The sequence below is a fragment of the Colobus angolensis genome, unplaced genomic scaffold (assembly GCF_000951035.1).
Source record: "Colobus angolensis palliatus isolate OR3802 unplaced genomic scaffold, Cang.pa_1.0 Scaffold92, whole genome shotgun sequence".
NCBI lineage: Eukaryota > Metazoa > Chordata > Mammalia > Primates > Cercopithecidae > Colobus > Colobus angolensis.
This window is the reverse complement of record NW_012123154.1, coordinates 1,283,013-1,303,705: the sequence shown is the minus strand read 5'-3', so window position 1 is coordinate 1,303,705 and position 20,693 is coordinate 1,283,013. Positions and strand designations below refer to the sequence as shown.

The following is a 20,693-nucleotide window of genomic DNA, read 5'->3' as shown; positions in this document are numbered from 1 at the left end:
AGCTAATCAAGCAAAAAAAAAAAAAAAAAAAAAAGATCTGGATCATGCCTGTAATCCCAGCACTTTAGGAGGCTGAGGCGGGTGGATCACTTGAGGTCAGGAGTTCAAGACCAACCTGGCCTACATGGTGGAACCCCATCTCTACTAAAAATACAAAAATTAGCTGGGTGTGGTAGTGGGTATCTGTAATCTCAACTACTTGGAAGGCTGAGGTGGGAGGATCACTAGAGTGAGCCTCTGGAACCCAGGATGTGGAGGTTGCAGTGAGCTGAGACTGTGCCACTGCACTCCAGCCTGGGCGACAAGAGCAAAACTCCATCTCAAAAAAAAAAAAAAAAATCTATCTTTCTATATATATCTCTCTATATAAATATAGATATATTCAAAGGTATGTTTATATAGGTATTTTCAATATCTGTAAGGATTCATTCCACACTTCTAAGAGTCACTTTCTCAGCAGTGAGAGAATGGGAGAGATTTTTACTTTCTTCTTGACATTTGTATTGTATTGCTTGAAACTTTTACAAGTGTGTATTATAGTTATGACTTTTTAAATATTTACACTTGATAAAATTTGTTCAAAAATTCAACAGGTACACTGCAAGGTAGTGAGCTTCCCTTCACAGGGACATTCAAGCAGGAGCTGGAGGAAGGTGAAGCGGGGACATTGTGGGCAGAGGGATTCCTGGGGGGTTGTGATGGGGGATTGAGCCAGTTATCTTTGAGATCCAGAGGCTCACCCTAGGACTCTGAAATGGGACCTTATCTCTGCGCAAGTCTCACCTACTGGCTGGGAAGTCAGTGGGCTTGAGTGGTCTGCATTTGCTTCCGCGTCCAGCTGCTCCCATTGGGTTCTTGCTGCTCTAAGATTCCCCATACAGTCACCACTGGGCCTGAGGTTGACCTAATACTTTGCTTCTTCTCCAGGGCTGCTGCCAAGCTGCAGGCATTGCTGGGAGACAGTGCCCAGGCCACATTCACCTTACGTGAACTGGCTGGACAAGGAAGGGGGATTGATGACGTGGGGTTTCACCACCTATGTTGATAAGGTCTCTGTTCCTTCTCCGGCCCCTGCAGGACAGCCATGGATCTGCTCTGGATGCCCCTGCTGCTGGTGGCCGCTTGTGTCTCTGCTGTCCACAGCTCACCGGAGGTTAACGCCGGTGTTTCCAGCATCCACATAACCAAGCCTGTGCACATCCTGGAGGAACGCAATCTCCTAGTGCTAACGCCCGCTGGCCTGACCCAGATGCTGAACCAGACCCGCTTCCTCATGGTGCTTTTCCGTGAGTGCCCCCATCCTGGGTGATGGATGATGGATGGGATGAGGCCTGCCTCCTTTTGTCTGGGGGCCAGAAGAGTTTTATATATTGCTAAACACATAAGAACACGTATTATTTAAAACAGACATTTAATATATATAGACAGCATCATCTTCAATCTCCAGAAGAGAGTACTGCAGGGAGGTTAAGCAAATTGCAATATATTATGCCATCCCTCCAGTCTTGGATTTGTATGTGGCTCCTCTGTCCCACTGAAGAGGAGCCAGGCTTTAACCACAGGTGTCTATATTATTCTGAGCCTCAGTCTTTCTCCTCTGTAAAATGGGTGTGAACCTAATGACACACTAGATTATAGTAAAGATTAAATGAGATGTGGTAAGTTCCTGGAACACAACTAGAGAGAAATAAATGATGGCAGCCTGGGGAAAGCTCTTGAGACAGGAGTTTTTAGACCGTCACTTTTTTGTTTGTTTTGAGACAAGGCCTTGCTCTGTCATCCAGGCTGGAGTGCAGTGGCATGATCCCAGCTCACTGCAACCTCCGCCTCGTGGATTCAAGCAATTCTCCTGCGTCATGCACCCGAGTAGGTGGGACCACAGGTGCCCCCCACCACACTCGGCTAATTGTTGTAATTTCTGTATTTTCAGTAGAGACAGGGTTTCTCCATGTAGGCCAGGCTGGTCACGAACTCCTGACCTCAAGTGATCTTCCCACCTTGGCCTCCCAAAATGCTGGAATTACAGGCATGAGCAACTGCGCCTGGCTGAGACCATCACTTTTGCTATCAGATTTGCATGCTTGCTTTTTTTCTTTGGACATTTTGCATCAGCAGACATTTTGGGGGACAGAGCAGGCTGCTTCTTCCTGAGGCATTGGGACCGAGCCATGCCCTGGGACAGAATGTAAGGGATTTTCATAACAACTTCCCCATAGTGAACATTCATAGTTTGCCAGGCACTGTCCTAAGCGCTTCATTAAATGTGACATCATTCCATCCTCACGACCCTGTGTGGTGGGTACAATTCATCTCCCTATCTGATAGTTGAGGAAACAGAAACTCAGAAAGGATCAGCAGTTTTCCCAAGGTCACACAGCACAAGTAGAGACCACAGACCCCATGTTGTACCATGCTTTATATGGCAGGATTTAGAGAATTAGACTGCAGGTGTGAACACTGGATTGGAATCCTGTGTTCAGAGCCACTCCTGGAAAATGGCTGGCTCTGTGTCAGTCCCCAAGGCCTGCTTCTAGGACATGCCTGACCAGAACTAGGTTCCCAGAGGCTCGGCAGAGCCTAAGGTTCCAAGGAAGATCAGGGCAGGGGAGGCAGGGCGCCTTTCCCTTCTTGGTTTTCACCTGCTTCCCAAGCTGCCCCTCCACCCACGCTCCCCTTTGCTCCTCCTTTCGGCTGTTGTTCTGAGATAGCCCTATCTCCCTTCTCTGTGTGCTGCCCTCTGACCAGGACCATTTACAGACTCCCTTTTATTTCTAGTCCAACGAGTGCAATGTAGTGAGATAAGGTCGGCTTCAGAGGTTCACAGTCCTACGTTCAAAGTTTGAGTTCTGCCACTTACTATCCTGGTGGCCTTGGGCTGGTGACCTTGAGCATTCTGAACTTCTGTTTGCTTGACTGTAAAATGAGGAATTTAGTAATATTTATAGGCCAGGTGTGGTGGCTCATGCCTGTAATCCCAGCACTTTGGGAGGCCGAGGTGGGAGGCTCTCTTGAGCTCAAGTGTTCAAGACCAGCCTGAGCAACATGGCAAAACCCCCCCTTTACCAAAAAGAAAAATACAAAATCAGCTAGGAATGGTAGCACACACCTGAAATCCCAGCTACTTGGGAGGCTGTGGTGCGAGAATCGCTTGAGCCCAGGAGGTCAAGGCTTCAGTGACCCGTGATCGCACCACTGCACTGCAGCCTGGCTGACAGAGCGAGGCTCTGTCTCAAAATAAATAAATAAATAAATATGTACATACATAACATTTATAACTCCTAGGGTTATTGTGGGGATTAAGTGAAATCATGTGCTTAGCACAGTGACTGACGCGTAATAAGAACTTAAGAAGATGTTGGCTTCCGCTCTCATCATCCTCACCCATTTTCTCATCTGTACAAGGTTAACAATTCCTCTCTTGCAGGTTGTTGTGGTGATGAAAGTGGGCTCAGATATGCAGTAGCTTGTCATAGTGGGCCCTCCACAGGCAGAAGCTATCACCATTGGGTTCTTAGTCACCCCACATTTATGCAGCTCAATGCCAGGCCATGGGTGGACTCCATGGGTGTCTTGGTTTCTGCTCTCAAGGACTTTATAGTTTAAGCCAGGAATGTCACAAGGCATGAGAAACCCTTTAAAACAAAGTGTGATAAAGTCATGCAGTTCAAATAGTCTAAATTGTACACTTTGGGTGCTCTGAAGTGGAGAAGTAATGGTTTGAACTCGTCCTCAGAAGTGGTTCTTCCAACTGCAGCAGCTGAGTGACCTTCTCTGGCTTGGTTCCTGCTCCCTCATGTCCTGGAGTGCATGAGGGATTCCCAGGCCAATGCAAATGCATCTGGACACTTGAAGTTTGCCTTGAAGTGAGATACATCTTCTGTTAGGCTTCCCTGTAATGCCCAGTGATAGATAATCAAAGCCAAAGAGTTAGTAGAAGTCATTAAAATTTATGGTTGTTGATGTCAATATTTAATCAAAGACCTCATGCCAAGCACTGGTAAATTCTAAAGAATCTCTCTTAACCTGAATCACTTGTACATCTTGGTTCTTATGCAACATCAAGATTTGGTGTAATGTACATTGGGATCCAGGCAAGCCTGAGTGTAAAGCTGAGTTCTTCCGTAAACTGCATATGTGGCCTTGGGTGAGTTTCTTCGTGTCTCACTTTCACCTGTAAAGCGAAAATATTGAAAGTGGTATAGTCGTTATAGGGATTAACTGAGAGGCTGCCTATTACCTGACATGTGGAAGTTGCTCAATAAACATGAGCTCCCATTCTCCCTTGCCCTGTGGCACTGAGGCAAATGCAGTTTCATCAACCCTGTGTCAGTTACGACAGAGTTCAACCGCAACTAATTAAGAATCTGCTGACGGTGATGTCTTCATCTGTTTGTGTTGCTACAAAGGAATACCTGAGGCTGGGTAATCTATAAACAGTGAAGGTTTATTTGGTTCACAACTCTGCTGGTTGGAAGTTGGGCATCTGGCGAAAGGTTCAAGCTGCTTCTACTCATGGTGGAAGGTGAAGAGGGAGCTGGTGTGTGCAGCGATCACGTGTGAGAGGGGAACAAGAGAGAGGGGCAGCAGATGTCAGGCTCTTTTTAACAACCAGCTCTTGCAGAAACTAATAGAGTGAGAACTCACTCATTACCTTGGTTACAGCATCAAAACATTCATGAGGGATCCACCTCTATGAACCAGACGCCTCCTATTGGGGCCCCCCTCCAACACTGGAGAACAAATTTCAACATGACATTTAAAGAAAGTCAAACTAACCAAACTATAGCAGCTGGCTGAATCCAAGAGCTGATCTCACACACTGTGTGAGGCGGGATAGGCAGTCGGTGCCTGGTATAGCAGCTCCACAGCGTCAGGGACAAGCCTCCTTCTATTTTCTTACTCCCTCATCCTTGACACATTACAACTCATGGTCACAAGACGGCTGCTGTGCTTCTTGTATTGCACTGGACGTTCCAGCTAGGAACAAAAAGGGATGGGCAAACAACAAATGGATAAAATACATCAGCCACCAACCATTATTCTTAGCAAACTATCACAAGAACAGAAAACCAAACACCACATGTTCTCACTCATAGGTGGGAACTGAACAATGAGATCACTTGGACTTGGGAAGGGGAACATCACACACCGGGGCCTATCATGGGGAGGGGGGAGGAGGGAGGGATTGCATTGGGAGTTATACCTGATATAAATGATGAATTGATGGGTGCTGACGAGTTGATGGGTGCAGCACACCAACATGGCACAAGTATACATATGTAACAAACCTGCATGTTATGCACATATACCCTAGAACTTAAAGTATAATAAAAAATAATAATAATAAAAAATAAATTAAAAAAAATAATAAAACTTTCCCAGAGCTGCATCCAATCACTTTGGTAACATCTTACTGACTAGAACTTGGGCCTATGAATGTTTCTAACTGAGAAGTCTGGAATGGTGAATATTTTAGGTTTCCAACCTCTTTAGTTGAGGAAGCAAAACAAAAGGAGGTTATAAATGGCTGATTCTCAGTATTTGCCACAAGATCCAAGGTTATAGGCTAACTTCACTGTGCCAAGCGTCTTATTAGTTCTTTGCATATTGTGGGGTCAATTAATACGAGATCAATGAAATCCCTTAAAGAAATAAATTCTAGAATGTATTGCCCACTTTAATACTCAAACGTCTTCTTTGTTCTAATTTTGACTAGTTATCTTAAAAATCACTGTGTTTACTGGGAAAGCTAACTGCTATAACAATCTAGGTTCATAAGGGTCCATGTCATCTGAGTTCCAGGTGGATCTGCAGAGAAGCTCTGCTCCATACAATCATTCAGGCACCCAGACTCCTTCCGCCTGGGGCCTGAGCCATTCCTTAGGGCCTAGAGTACTCCACAGAAACCTCTGCCTCCAGCCAGCAAAGGGAGAGGGAGGCCAGGACGTGCCTTTGGGTCAGGCTAGGCCTGGAAATGATGCCCATCTGTGCTACTCAATGTATAGGCCATAAGCCAGCAATGTCAGCTTCACTAAGGAGCTCATAGAAATGCAGACTCTCACCATTTGCAGTGGTTCCCGCCTGTAATCCCAGAACTTTGGGTGGCCAAGGCGGGTGTATCACACCGTCAGGAGATTGAGACCAGCCTGGCTAACACGGTGAAACCCCATCTCTACTAAAAATACAAAAACTTAGCTGGGCATGGTGGCGGGTGCCTGTAGTCCCAGCTACTCGGGAGGCTGAGGCATGAGAATGGTGTGAACCCAGGAGACGGACCTTGCAGTGAGCCAAGATCACCACTGCACTCCAGCCTGTGTGACAGAGTGAGACTCCGTCTCAAAAAGAAAAGAAAAAAAGAAAGAAAGAAAGAAAAAAAAGAAATGCAGACTCCCAGGTTTCATCCTAGATGCACTGAATCAGAATCTGCATTTTAACAAGATTCTCAGGTGATTCACGTACATTAAAGTGTGGGAAGCACTGGTGTACACCATTTCTACCCACATTTCATTGGCCAGATCACTGCCCTATAGCCATGCTTATCTGTAAGAAAGATTGGGAAATGTAGTATGACTGTGTACACCAAGAGGATAAAGAAACCAGGCCTGGGGAACCCACAACATTGCCTTCCTTTAGTCACATTGCACCTGCTTTTTGCTATAAAAGCCTTGAAATAACCTTTGTTCAGAAGCAACTCAAGGCTGGGCGGGCTGAGAGGCAGCCTGGTGGAATAAGCTCTTTAAGACAGTGAACCACCAGGAAAAGATTTCTCTTCTGGGCAGGAATGTCAAAAACTATTTTCTCCAAGAGATTGCCTTCATTGACTGTGGCTCAGGCTAGCTTTCAAGGGACAGCTGTTTCTCAAATCCAGTGGACACTTGACAGCCCTCACCTTCCTTGACCTTCCTTGCATATTCATGCCAAGACCCCCTAATGCCTGGTTTCCGTGAACTCAGTCTCTTCTGGTTTCTATGTACCTCTCTGGCTCTTTTTTCACAGTTTTTTTCTATGACTCCTACTCTTCCCCATAACATTGAAACTAAGGCTATAACAGGAAGCCCAGGAACTGAGCCCATGAGCTGGCAGCTGGCCCATGCAGTGTTTGAAAGAAATGAAACATGTCACAATTAAAACTGAATTTGCATCAGCTCTTCAAAAAATCAGAAGATCTGGAAGCACTGGCCCGCAGTGCTACACGGTGACAATTGGCTGAAGTTGAGTTGTGATTTTTCCTTGTGGTCAGAGAACCTGCTTATCAATTTGCCATATTCCTGTCCTGCCAACCTCACACTGTCACACTCCCTGCTTTATGCCCATGACATTTGAATCTATTTCCTTGCCAGAAATTCGGTCTTCCAATCTCCTTCCTCAATCCTTGTCCTTGTCATTTGAGGTATGCTCTGTGAGTGGTGCTGCTTAAATGAGGAAATTGGGGATGTGGGAGCATCAATAAGTCAGTTCCCCCGAGTCCCGGTGCCTCCCCAACTAGGTTATGCTGCCACTTCATGGAAGCATGAATCGCCTTCTTTTTGTACCCTTAACATTTATGGTTCCCACGAGGAATGGCCAATTGTGTCATTTTTGCCTCCATCCAATATTGAACATGCCTGTTGCGTGAAGTTTCGTCAATGTAGTTCCAAGCTTGTGACCTCCCTCTAGCTCATGCTGTTCATCAGGATGCCAGTTTGATTTTACTTCAAAGCCCTTTGAGCAATACCTTGTAAGAGAAATCCACCCTGGACCATTTTCTTTACATGAGCCTGTGAGCAGGGCAGGCATTTCCACTTTGCTGAAAGACTCCTCCAGCTAGTTCTGCGCATCCCTCATCCACACTAGAATTCAGGCCAGCACTTGTGCATCTGTTCCATGGTTACTTTTACAGGGAAGAGCAGAGAACCTTGCAGTCTTACTCCGCTTGCTGTGGAACTGATAAACTAATGGTTTGCACAGATAAAACATCCAAACCATCTCTTTTGCTGTAGCCCTAATTTCTAATCTGGGACCCTCAATGGAGGCGTTGAAAGGCTTAGAGCCATACATTTACACAACCACAAAACACACCTCAACACATTCCCCTTCCAAAAATGGTGTAGTGGATGGATAAGGCTGGGAAACCTATCCAGTCCACACGAGAATAGTAGGCTCTGCCCTGTTTTAACCAGGGCAGAAGAGTGAGTTCATGGTTCTTTAATTCTTATGACATAAGAACAGACACTAAATCTGGGGCTACAGAGGGAGCCAATCAATTTCACATTCTTCAATTGCATTCGACAACCACCAATGTGCATACTTCAAAGCTAGAGCCTTTCCACTAGCAGGTATTCCAGAGCAGTGAACTCAACAGCAGCAAAAATTTTCTTATCTAAAAGGGACACTCAATTAATCTCATTACATTTGAATCTTTGATTCCTGCCCATACACAATTAAATTCAAAATGAGTTCTCAAAAATATTAGCAGGCTTTCTAAAGTGGCCTTTAGAAAAACAAATCACTTGGGGAAAGCACTATAAAAGCTTTCTTTAAGGGTAAATGGGCTCTTCGAAAAAGAGATTATTTTCAGACACTGCCCCCAGGGACCGCTCGAGTCGCTCAAATCCTTAATGGATGACCAGCTTTCTCTTCTCTCTGAGAACTCCAGGCCGAGAGCCAGGGGTTGAGGGAACTTTCCTCTCAATGTTCCTCGCAGTCCCAAATGCCACGTGTCCACAACAGACCTCAACATCTTTGATTTGGTCCCAACAATCTGCTGCTTTGTATGTCCTGCCTTCACTGACAGTACCACCATCCACTCAGTGTGAAAGTCAGAAACCTCAAGGTTGTTCTTGATTCCTCTACTCTCACATGTAATCCATCATCACATCCTGTGGATGCCACTTTCTAAATCCCTTTGCAATCTCTGTTATCCCCATCCCGCCACCACAGCCTTGGTTCTGGCTTCATTATACCTCACCTGAACCACTGCAACAGCCTCTGAGATGGTCTCCCTGCTTTCTCCAATGCTGTCCTGCAATGCACCCAGAGAGACTTCCTCTAAAATGCAAATCTGATCAGGTCACTCAGTAGCTAAGGTCTTCTGCTTGATCTAGCCCACGGCTACAGCCTCTGGGCCTCTGCACTTGCAGCTTCCATAGTATCCTTCCTACACTCCTTCACCTGGATTGTGAAGTTCATGCCCCTCATTGGTAGGCTGTGTCCACCTTTACTCCCACTTAGTCTGGCTGGGAGGCCTTCCTATGCTCCCACTGCCTTCTTTATACCCTGTCTCTCATAGCATTTGCCATATGGTGTCAAAACTGCTTTTCATCATGTACATTGCGTGATGTTGGGGGCCAAATCTTACTCATCTCATGATTCCTAACATTCAGCATTGTGCTTGGAGCATGGTAGGCTTCCATAGATGTTAAATGAATGAATAGATGGGTGAATGAGATTTCCTTTGACCCGTAATTTCTTCATCTACATTAACTCGAATGAATCAAGGAGAGAGAGGGATTAACTACCATTAGTGGGGAGAGGTCAAGATAAGATTAGGAGCTGTCTAGGGTCCTTTATCGCTTGTCCCTAAGGCAGAGGTGATAAGATTCTGTCCTGGGAGTAGGTTAGATGATGATGGTGAGCATGATGTGGAGATGGTAATGTGGACGGAATAATGATGAAGATGATGATGATGACAATGGTGATGGTGATGATCATGGCTATTAATTATGGTGGTGATGATGACAATGGCGACGATGGTGACAATGGCAATGATGGTGATGATAATGGCTATTAACTATGGTGGTGATGATGACAAGGGCGATGACGGTGCTGGTGATAATGATTATGATGATGACGACAATGGCGATGATGGTATTAGTGATCATGATTATTAACTATGGTGATGATGATGACAAGGGCGATGATGGTGCTGGTGATAATGATTGCTATGATGGTGATGACAATGGCAATGATGGCACTGGAAATAATGATTATTAACTATGCTGATGATAATGGCAATGGTGATGATGGTGCTGATGACCATGATCGTTATGGTGATTATGATGAAAACTGCGATGATAGTGCTGGCGATGATGACTGTCATGATGATGGTGATGACAGTGGTGATGATAGTGCTGGTGATGATGGTTATGGTGATGATAATGACAACAGTGGTGATGATGATGACAAAGGCCATTTATCAAGCACCTATGTTTCAGGCACTGCACTTGATAACCTTGTCCTCATCTTGTATATGAAGCACGTAAATGTCAGAAAGGTTAGATCATTTGCCCAAGGTCACACAACTGGTAAGTAGTGAAGCCTGGGTTTGAGACCAAACTTGACACCAAATCTGGTGCTAAATTCATCTTCCTACACTGTGCTGATCATTGGAAACTTCATTCCTTCAGTATTTATTGAACACTGGTTATTTGCCAGATATATTGTAGGCACTGAGGATCTAGTGGTGAACAAAACAGGTGATCATCTTTGCCCTCCTGCAACTGACATCCTGGAGACAGAAGACAAAAGATAAACAAATAAATAAGTAAAATATATAGTATTTCCTATGGTTAAAAGTACTATGAAGAAAAATAGAGAAGAGTGATAGGGAATGCATGAGGTGGACGGAGATGAGGCTGTAGTATTAAATAGGATGGCCAGGGACAGCTTCCCTGGAAAGGTAACACTTTAGCAAAGATCTTAAGATGGTGAAGGAGTGATCCATGCAGATTTAGGACAGAAGGAACAGCAAGTAAAAATACCCTGGGGTGAGGGAGATTGTACCCATGTGGCTAAAGATATAGGGTTTCTGAAGAGAAGAGAAGTAGAAAATGAGGCTAGAAAAATAGGGAGGTACAGATCTTTTAAAAACTTAAAGGCCATTGCAATGGTCAGAACAAATTGGTGGCTGGCCTCTGAGAAACAAGAAGAGATTGACGACAATCCTGAAGTCCCTATCGACTGTGAGCGCCTCTGTATACTGCACAGGGCCCTGTGCAATGGGGAGAGGGTTATTCTCAGAATTTTTTTTCATGCTTGATCAGAAGTTGTATCTAAAGTAGGGTTTCTCATCCTAAGCCCTATGGACAGTTGACTAGACAATTCTTTGCTTGTAGGGCTGGGGCTGTCCTGTGCATTGTAGAATGTTTAGCAGTATCCCTGGCCTCTATCCACTAGATGCCAGTAGCATCTCTTTTTCCAGTTGTGACAACCAAAATGCCTCCAGACCTTGCAAAATGTCCCCCATTGAGAACTACTGGTCTAAAGAAAGGCAGACTTAAGTTCCTTGTGCTGGGATCAAACTCCAGTTCCCATGCTCATCACCTCCCCATCACCCATCAGCCCCTCCTCTGACTCACATTCACTGCTCAGAGAAGGGAACCTGGGGTTTTCTACTAAAGACCAGGCAAACGTTAATTCTATGTCCATTAGCCATTAGCACATCTACACACCAAGCAGACAGTCAGGGAGCCACTGCCTATTCTAACATGGCCCTGAGTCCCATGTGCTTACCCTGAAAGCCACGTGAGAGTCCCATAATAGGCCTGGAACTTGCATTGGATGGTTTGGTGATGGTCACTGTTGTTCCCTTTCATCAGTAGCCAGAAGATCTTTGGGGTTCCTGACATCGCCATGGGACCCTCCCTTCCCAGAGAGAATCTGGTCAGAGCAATACCAAAGAGTCTCCTCCTATGTCATCAAAATAGCTAATGTTTATTTGTACCAAAGTTTTGCACACCTTGTCTCAGTTTGTAGGATCACTCTAAGATGTAGGATCTATTAATAACCCCACTTTATGAATGAGGAAACTGAGTCACAGAGACTTAAAAAAATAAAAACAACTTTCCTGGGCTACAAGCACTGTAAACCACCATAACTGCCTCTGATAAGATAACCTAACGAATTTATGTTAATTGAGCATCTAGTATATGGCAGACAATGAGCTAGGACCTGAGAGCTCAGGGCCTGACAGAAGTTGGGCCCATGGGCGCTCTTGGCCTCATAGCAAAGGGGTCTCTGTCCATCTACAGCCCACTGGGCACTGCTCAGCCTAAGTGCCAATATACATGTGAATTGTCTCCACACCCGGCCAAACTGGCATTTCCAGTTGACCAGGGCAGAATGTAGATGCTGAGACCTGAGGGGTGTATGAATTCATTTCACACCTACAAACTTGGAATTCAAGGTTCCAGAACCCAGAAGGAAAACCAATTTGCAATTTTTTTTTTTTTTTTTGAGGTGGAGTTTTCGCTCTTGTTGCCCAGGCTGGAGTACAATGGCGCAATCTCCGCTCACCGCAACCTCCGTCTCCCGGGTTCAAGCGATTCTCCTGCCTCAGCCTCCCAAGTAGCTGGGATTACAGGCATGTGCCACCACATCAGGCTAATTTTGTATTTTTAGTAGAGACAGGGTTTCTCCATATTGGTCAGGTTGGTCTTGAACTCCCGATCTCAGGTGGTCTGCCCGCCTCAGCCTCCCAAAGTGCTGGGATTACAGGTGTGGAGTCACCACACCTGGCCCAATTTGCAAAATTTTTAAAGAAAAAAGCCAGAAAATCAGACTCTAAATTTTAAAGAGTGGCGTCGGCTCTGTAGGTTGTCTCAGCTCTGATGGGAACCACCTGGAACAGAAGAAATGAAAATGTGCCCCTATCAACCTGCTCCAAGAAAAAGAAAGATTTTTCAGACCAGCTGGCTAATTTGGTCATTTAGAGCATGAACTTTGGAGCTAGTCAGCCTTCAAGTTGACTCTCAGCCTAACCGCATACTAGCTCTAAGACCTCTGAGCTTCCATTTCCTTATCGGTGATATTCCTGCTTGTAATCATAGATAACTCACAGGGTTGTTCTGAAGATTAACCAGGATAATGCATGGAACACTAAGCAAAGTATTTAGCATAGTAAAGGATCAATGAGTGTTATTATTATTACTATTCTCATTATCAACATCGCCATCCATATCATCATCATTATGGTGATGATAGTGACATCATCATTATCATCTTTCCATAGGAAAAGATCCTACATAATCCTAAGTCACTCAGATCAAAACCTCAGAGTCACCCTGGACTCTGCTCTTTCACCATGTTCCATATCCAAACTCCTCCTCTCAAATCTCTCTAGAATGGAATCACTTCTCAGTCCCTCCAATACCACTCTCCTGGCCCAAAGCCATCACCATCTCTTGCCTGGATTACTGTAGTAGCCTCTGACTGGTCTACCTGCATCCATTCTTTTCCCCCTTTTGTCTAATCTCCATATACTATTCAGAGAAATCCAGTTGAAAAGTAGCTCAGGGCCGGGCGCGGTGGCTCAAGCCTGTAATCCCAGCACTTTGGGAGGCCGAGATGGGCGGATCACGAGGTCAGGAGTTTGAGACCAGCCTGGCCAGCATGGTAAAACCCTGTCTCTACTAAAATAAAAAAATTAGCAGGGCCTAGTGGCGCGTGCCTGTGCCAGCTGCTCAGGAGACCCAGGCAGGAGAATCGCTTGAACCCGGGAGGTGGAGGTTGCAGTAAGCCAAGATGGTGCCACTGCACTCCAGCCTGGGCCACAGAACGAGATCTGTTTAAAAAAAAGAAAAGTAACTCAGATCACATCCACCTCTGCTCCAAACCCTCTGGTACCATTCCATATTCTGGGAAGAGTCAAAGTATATTCAGTGGCTTGCAAGACCCTACATCACCTGTCCCCTGGCCCCAGCTCACTCTGCTCCAGACCCAGTGGACTTCTTGTCATACCTCGAACATGTCACACATGCCCCACCTCAGGGCCTTTGCATACACTGACCCTTTACCAGGAATTACCATCTCCTGCTAGATGTCTACATGGCTTACTCTCTCATTTCTTTCCATCTTTATTAAAATAGTGCTTCTCAGTGAGCCATCTGTAGCCTCCTACTTAAATTTGCAATTTCCCTAACACTGCCAACTTCCAATTCTCCTGTTCTTTTCCAAAGCACATATTATCTAACTCAGCACATATTTTACTTTGTTATTTTGCTTATTTTCTGCCTTTTACAGTGACAGCAGGGGTTTTTATCAGTTCACTGTTACATCCCCAATCCCCAGGACAGTGCCTGGCACATGGCATATCCTAAAAGATTCATTGTATGAATGAAGAAATGAATGAATGCATAAAATGAATGAATGACTCTCCATTACTGTTATCATAGGCCCCATCAATCTAGCTCTCAGAATCCAGCATTCCAGTTGCCACATCTCTTTCTGTCACTTATGTTTCAGACACCCAGGGGCACTGGGTTGTGTGTGGAACCTCTGAAATTTGCTCTACCATCTGGACAATCATTCCAAGTGTTTCTCTTGCCCTGAGCTTCCGCCCTTAGAAACTCAGATTCGGATTCTATGTCAATCAGCAATCCTGAGCCCAGCATGGCCACATCCAGGAGGAAGCCGGGGAGAGCCTCAGGGACCCGAGCAGCCAGCAATTGGCCAGTGCATGCTGGTGATGATGGATGGGGAGTATCAAAGGCGATGGCGGTGACAAAGCAGGCAGTGGAGGGGCATCGATCCAGGAGGGAGGCTCAAAGTCCCCACTTCCCGTCCATTGACCGGGAGTTTAATGAAAGCGATCATTCACTTTCCGATCCCAGGCGTGCTGACCAGCAACTGGGCCTGCGCCAGCTGTCCCGCGGCCCTGCTTTCTGAACTGCGCTTTACAAAACACCTCTCTGTTGGACTTGGAACTTGCCCTCCGCAGCAGAGGTGATTTGCACTTTCTCCAAGTGCTTCAGATGGACCGAGGGGGTGGGGGGCAGTGAAAAAGATAAAATGTTTCGGCTTGAAAGGCAATCAATGACCCCCTGCCCTGGCTCAGCCCCCTTCCTCAGTCGTGGGGTAGCGAGGGACCTGCAGCCTCACAATGTTATCAGGACGAAGAAAGGCAAACTTGGGCGCCTTTTAGTCCCCTCCGTTTAGCCAGAAAAGCCTCTTCCACTGCCAAGGTCACGTGCCAGCTCCCTGATACTGCTTCCAGAAGAGGGCTTCCCCACTCCCTCCCCACTGTGCAGCAACGTGAGGGGCCAAGCCGTCCAGATCAGATCGCTTAATGGAGAGTTTCAGGTCTCTTCGATTTCCCCCATGCAAGAGGGTGGGCTCAGTGGAACACCATAACCTCCCCTCTCCCTGCCCTTCCCACACCTGGCCTTCCTTACCTAGGAAAGTCCCCTGTCCAATTATATGCTGGGCAACTGCAGAGGCCCAATTTGGCCTGTTAGCTCCAGGAAGTTCCACCAGATGGCGTTCATGAGCTCTCATGTTTCCTCTGTCTCGCCATAATTTCTGACCACAGAATTTTTTAAAAACAAAAAATTTTAATAGTTTGGAAAATTTCCCTCTAGACTTCTTTTGCCCTGTGCATACACTTCTTAAAAATTCCATAAATGTGATCATCGTGTCTATGCTATTGAGTGGTTTGTTTTTGTTTATTTCAATAGCTTTGGGGGTACAAGTGGCTTTTGGTTACACGGATGAATTGTATAGTGGTGAGGTCTGAGATTTTAGTGCACCCATTAACTGAGTCATGTTCATTCTACCCAATAGGCAGGGTTTTTTTTTGTTTTTTTTAACCCTCACCCTGCACTCAGCCTCCCCGAATCTGAGTCTCCAATGTCCATTATACCACTCTGCATGCTTTTGTGTAATCATTGCTTGGGTTCTGCTTTGACCACAGAAATTTTACCATAATAATGGAAGCAGTAGTAACAATGCATCATGTACTTAACTTGTGCCAGGCATTATGCCAAGTGTTTACGTGCCTAGTAGAGGTTAGAAAAGAAGAACTCTACAGCCAGATGGAGTGGGCTCTTATCCTGGCCATACTTCCATTGTCATAGGGCCTTGGGCAAGTAAGTCATTTGTTGTGCCTCAGTTTCCTCAGGTATAAAATTGATACAATAATAATACCTACCCCACAGAGTTATAGAGAGGGGAAAATGGCTTAAGGCACATAAATCTCTTAGAAAACAATAAGCAATTATAGCCGATTGTGATATAAATCTCATTTAACTCTGACAATTCCTTGAAGTAACCACTATTATTTTCCCCCACTTTACACAAGAGAAAATTGGAGCTCAGAGAGACTGAGTAAAGTTGACCACGGTTGTATTGTTTCCAATGCTACTGAATCCAAAGAACCTTGATAGACATCTCCCAGATTGTCCAATTTCATGAACCATTGTGTCTCACATCCTGTCACATTTATGAAAATTCAGCCATTATGAAAATTAGCAGCTGAGCACAAGAAAGGTTCCGGGAGCTAAGCAGGTCCAACAAATAATCCATTGTTGGAGATGGGGAGCGAGGAAAGGCTCTCTCAAATTTTGTCTTCATTCTCTTTCAGACAACTCATCCTCAAAGCAATCCAGGAACTTGGCGGAAGAGCTGGTCAAAGCTGTGGAGATTATGGGCAAAGGCAAGAATGGGATCGGCTTTGGCAAAGTGGACATTACCATAGAGAAAGAGCTTCAGCAGGAGTTTGGGATTACCAAGGCCCCGCAGTTGAAGCTGTTTTTTGAGGGCAACAGGTCGGAGCCCATCAGCTGCAAAGGTAATGGTGCTTGTGTGTCACATTTGTTTCATGCTCATGGAAAGTCCACTTAACAGCCGTAGGGTAAAGGTGGGAGGCTCCGCTCCATGCAGTCTCTCAGGGACCCAGGCTCCTCCAGCTTGTGACTCTGCCCTTCTCTAGGGTCTTAGAGCCACCTGCTCTTTCCTCTGTATCCAAACAGCAGTTTGGGTAAGGGGTAGAATGTCACCATGAGTACTGCTCATGGCCCTGGCCATGAACAGTGGGAAGTATCACTTCTATTCACACCCATTGATCAGAATTCTGCTACATGGCCCGAACCAACTGCAAGAAAGGCTGAGAAATACAATTCAGTTCTGTCTTTAGAAAGAAAACGGGTTCAGTGAATATGTAGTTGCTTCTACTACAGCTTGCAGCTCAGCTGATGGGCCCTAGAAACACCAAGAGGTGGGAGGGTGGGGTGCATGGCTTAGAAACCAGACACCAGAGATTAAGTTCTAACTTCACTTCCCACTCCCAATCTTCGACTTTAGAATGACTTTGACAGAGTCCTAGGACTAGGGAAGCACTAGTTAGCCGAAAGGGAAGTTGGGAGATGATGGAACAAGACAGGTTTGGGATGCAATGTCTACCAAACACTTTAAGTTCTATCATCATATTTTTCATTCATTGATTAACTCATTCATTCATTTATTCAACATCCATTTATTGACAAGCTACCATGTGCCAAGACCTATGTTGATGTTGAGGATGTATAGAGAATAAGGTACTAGTATGGCACATATGGTAGTCCCAACTTTTAGAAAGTTACATGTATGAAGGCATTCATGGATGCAGGATGGGTAAATGGATGGAAGGATGGAAGCAACAAAACTGATGAACACAGAAGCTCCTGTAACAGCTGTGCCAGCAGAATGTTCCCATTATGTATGTTAAATTATTGAGTCTTAAGTAACGGAAACTGCCTTCCACTGGATCTGGTGTAGAGCCAGCTTCCAATAAGCCAGATTCAGTGTTATTTGCAAGAAACACACACCCGGGGGCTGCAGGATGCTTTGCAGTTCTCAGAATGGACACAAGAGGGCACAAAAGACACAGGATAGACCCAGAGCAGGGCACCGCAAGAGAACCTCAGAGCAGTCACCTAAGGGCAGGGTTGCAGCTCCCAGCAGGCTTGTGGGGGGGGGGGAGGGGGTGGCTGTGTGGGCGAGAGAAGACGTTGGGAGGGAGGGCAGGAGCAGTGAGAGAAGCAACAGAGGGTGCCGTTTCCTATGGATACCAGGGGATGACCCTCAGCAAGGGGGACTCACTGACACCAGCAAGGAGCCCTTTGTGATGTGTTTGCTCTGGCGAGAGCTATGAGGAAATGAGAGGCCCTAGGTCATCGGAGCCCATGACTGCTAATGGAGTGGCCCAGGTGCTGCGATGACCTTCCTTCCTGAAGGGCAGGAGAGACCTGACTCCACTTAGAGGCGACAAAGTAACAATATGGCAACTTCCAGACTGTGGGTGAAACTAGCAGAGAAGGTCCCCAAGGCATTTGACCTCTGAGCCCCCTTCATCAGGGAAACCAGTGCCTGGGACCTCTTCTGCCATACAGGAAGCTTCATCATCACCCCCTCTAGGAAGTGTCCCCTGACTGCCCAGGCCAGAGTGCCTGCTCCACCTCTGTGGCCTCACAGCATCTGTGATTTCCCCGTCAAGGCCCTAGCCTCAAAGAATTACATCTGGTACTTATTGCGTGTTCTCTACAGAGAGCATCACAAGGGCAGTGGCTGATCTCACTTGCACTCTTGAGTCCTCTAAAGAGACTGCGAGAATTGATAGCACTCCCCTCTGCATCCAAATCCTTACTGCAGGCTTAAGAAACAATCACTGCCTCTTGTCGAATCTCAGTTTTTTTCATCTGTTAAATGGGGATGGTGAAAAGATCTATCCCTCTACATTGTTGGGAAGATAAAACGATGTTTGCAAGGCACAGGGCCTGACACATATCTGTAGGATATACTGTATTCCAGGCATTGTTCTAGACCCTTCTCTTATGTCATAACATCCCAATTTAAGAGGTGCTTTTACAGATGGAGAAACTGAGGCACAGAAAGGTAGAATAACTTCTTCAAAGCTCCCCAGCGAGTAGTGGTGGAGTCAGTAAAAGTTTTCCGCAAAGGCCCACATCATTAATATTTCAGGTCCTACAGGCCAGGCAGTCTCTGTTGTAACTACTCAGATCTGCTGATGCAGTGTGAAGGCAGCCACGTGTTAACAAATGGGAATGACTGTGTTCCAATAAAGTTTTATTTATACATTCAAACAGCAGGTCTGATTTGGACTACAGGCTGTAGTATGTTGAAATCTGCTTTACATTGCACTATACTCTAAGCAAGTGGCAGATGCGTTCGTTATTATTATCAGACTATTAGTTTTCTGATTCTAGTCCAATGCCTGGAACAATTAAGCTCTTAAATAGTTTTTGAGCCAAGTGCAGTGACTCACACCTGTAATCTCAACAGTCTGGGAGGCTTAGATGGGAAGATCACTTGCGCCCAGAAGTTTGAGACCAGCCTGGTCAACACAAGACCTGTCTCTACAAACACCTTAAAACTTAGACAGGTGTGGTGGCAGATACCTGTATTCTCAGCTACTCAGGAGGCTGAGGTGGGAGAATTGCTTGAACCCAGGAATTTGTGGCTGCAGTGAGCCATGATTGCACCATTGTACTTCAGCCTGGGTGACAGAGTGAGATCCTGTCTCTAAATTTTAAAATGATAATAATAGTGTTTGAGTTTGAATACAATGGAATTGGAAGCAACCACTGCAGGCAGGCATAGGGTAAAGTACCTACCCGTATTTCTGCTGGGCTTACTTCCTCAGTATTACTTCCAGCCAGGGAAAGGGGAAGGGGAATGCCAGGATGAAGCCGGGACAAGGACTGAGGATGCCTCGATTTTAGGGTGAGCAGTAGCCATGGGAGCTTCAACGAGCCTTTTACAACCAGGCTTCCAATTTCTCTTTTTTTCTTTTTCTTTTCTCTTTTTTTTTGAGACGGAGTCTCGCTCTTTTGCCAGGCTGGAGTGCAGTGGTGCGATCTCAGCTCACTGCAACCTCTGCCTCCTGGGTTCAAGCGATTCTCCTGCGTTAGCCTCCTGAGTAGCTGGGACTACAGGCATGTGCCACCACTCCCAGCTAATTTTTAGTATTTTTAGTAGAGATGGGGTTTCACCATGTTGGCCAGACTGGTCTCAATCTCTTGACTTCGTGATCCACCTGCCTTGGCCTCCCAAAGTGCCGGGATTACAGGTGTGAGTCACCGCACCCGGCCCAATTTCTCATTTTCTAAACAGGATGAGTAATGCCAGTTCTGCCTACTCGCCAGGGCTCCTCTGAGCTGAGAGGAGACAGTGCTTTACGCATCTTCTGCAATGTGACTTTGATAAAAACCCCTCTTAGGACGCAGGTGGGATTTAGTCCTTGTGAGGTCAAAGCCCCAGTCCCCTTCTCATCTAATCTCCAAGGATTGATGACCGCCACCTTGGAAGGAGGGAGACTTAGGTTGCCTCTAGGCATCTATTAATGATGCAGCCACAACTTGTGCCTGGAAATATGCAGCCCAGCATCGGCCCTAGTCAATCATTGACATTGCATTCACACTTCAGTTGTCACCGTGTCCTCTGGTACAGAGCCAAGTACCAAAGGAGGTCCCCAACAAGGGCAGTGCCTGATCTGCAGGCACAAAGGAATCAACAGTTTGCAGAGTTCATAGCTACTTTGGTTCCACAGGGGCCAGTGGGGCAAATGGAGCTCACACATCCCCAAGAAGGTGGCCCAAGATCAAGTTTCCTCAAACCAGCTTCCCTAATGATTCATTCAGCCCCTTCATTCATTCTAGAAAGATTCCTTAAGCACCTGTGATGTGCCAAGCATTATAGGAGCTTACTGGGAGCTCACACTGAACAAGCTAGCAAAAAATCATCATAATAATTTCAAGAAGGGATAGACTCCGTGAAGAAAATAGAGCAGCTCGGCTGGATGCTGTGGTTCACGCCTGTAATCCCAGCACAGACAAAACCTTGTCTCTACTAACAAGTGCTTAAAAATTAGCTAGGTGTGGGCTGGGCGTGGTGGTTCAAGCCTGTAATGCCAGCCCTTTGGGAGGCTGAGGCGGGAAGATTGC

At 45.9% G+C, this 20,693-nt stretch overlaps 1 protein-coding gene across 1 annotated transcript in view; it reads left to right on the top strand.

The window, feature by feature from the left end:
* Positions 1 to 20,693, top strand: part of PDILT (protein disulfide isomerase-like, testis expressed) — a 41,709-nt gene that overhangs the window by 410 nt on the left and 20,606 nt on the right. Inside the window, exons 2-3 of the mRNA XM_011931871.1 lie at positions 1,078 to 1,286; positions 16,337 to 16,543. Coding sequence (XP_011787261.1) covers positions 1,085 to 1,286; positions 16,337 to 16,543 — 409 coding nt within the window. The 5' untranslated portion in view covers positions 1,078 to 1,084. The remainder of the gene's footprint in view (positions 1 to 1,077; positions 1,287 to 16,336; positions 16,544 to 20,693) is intronic.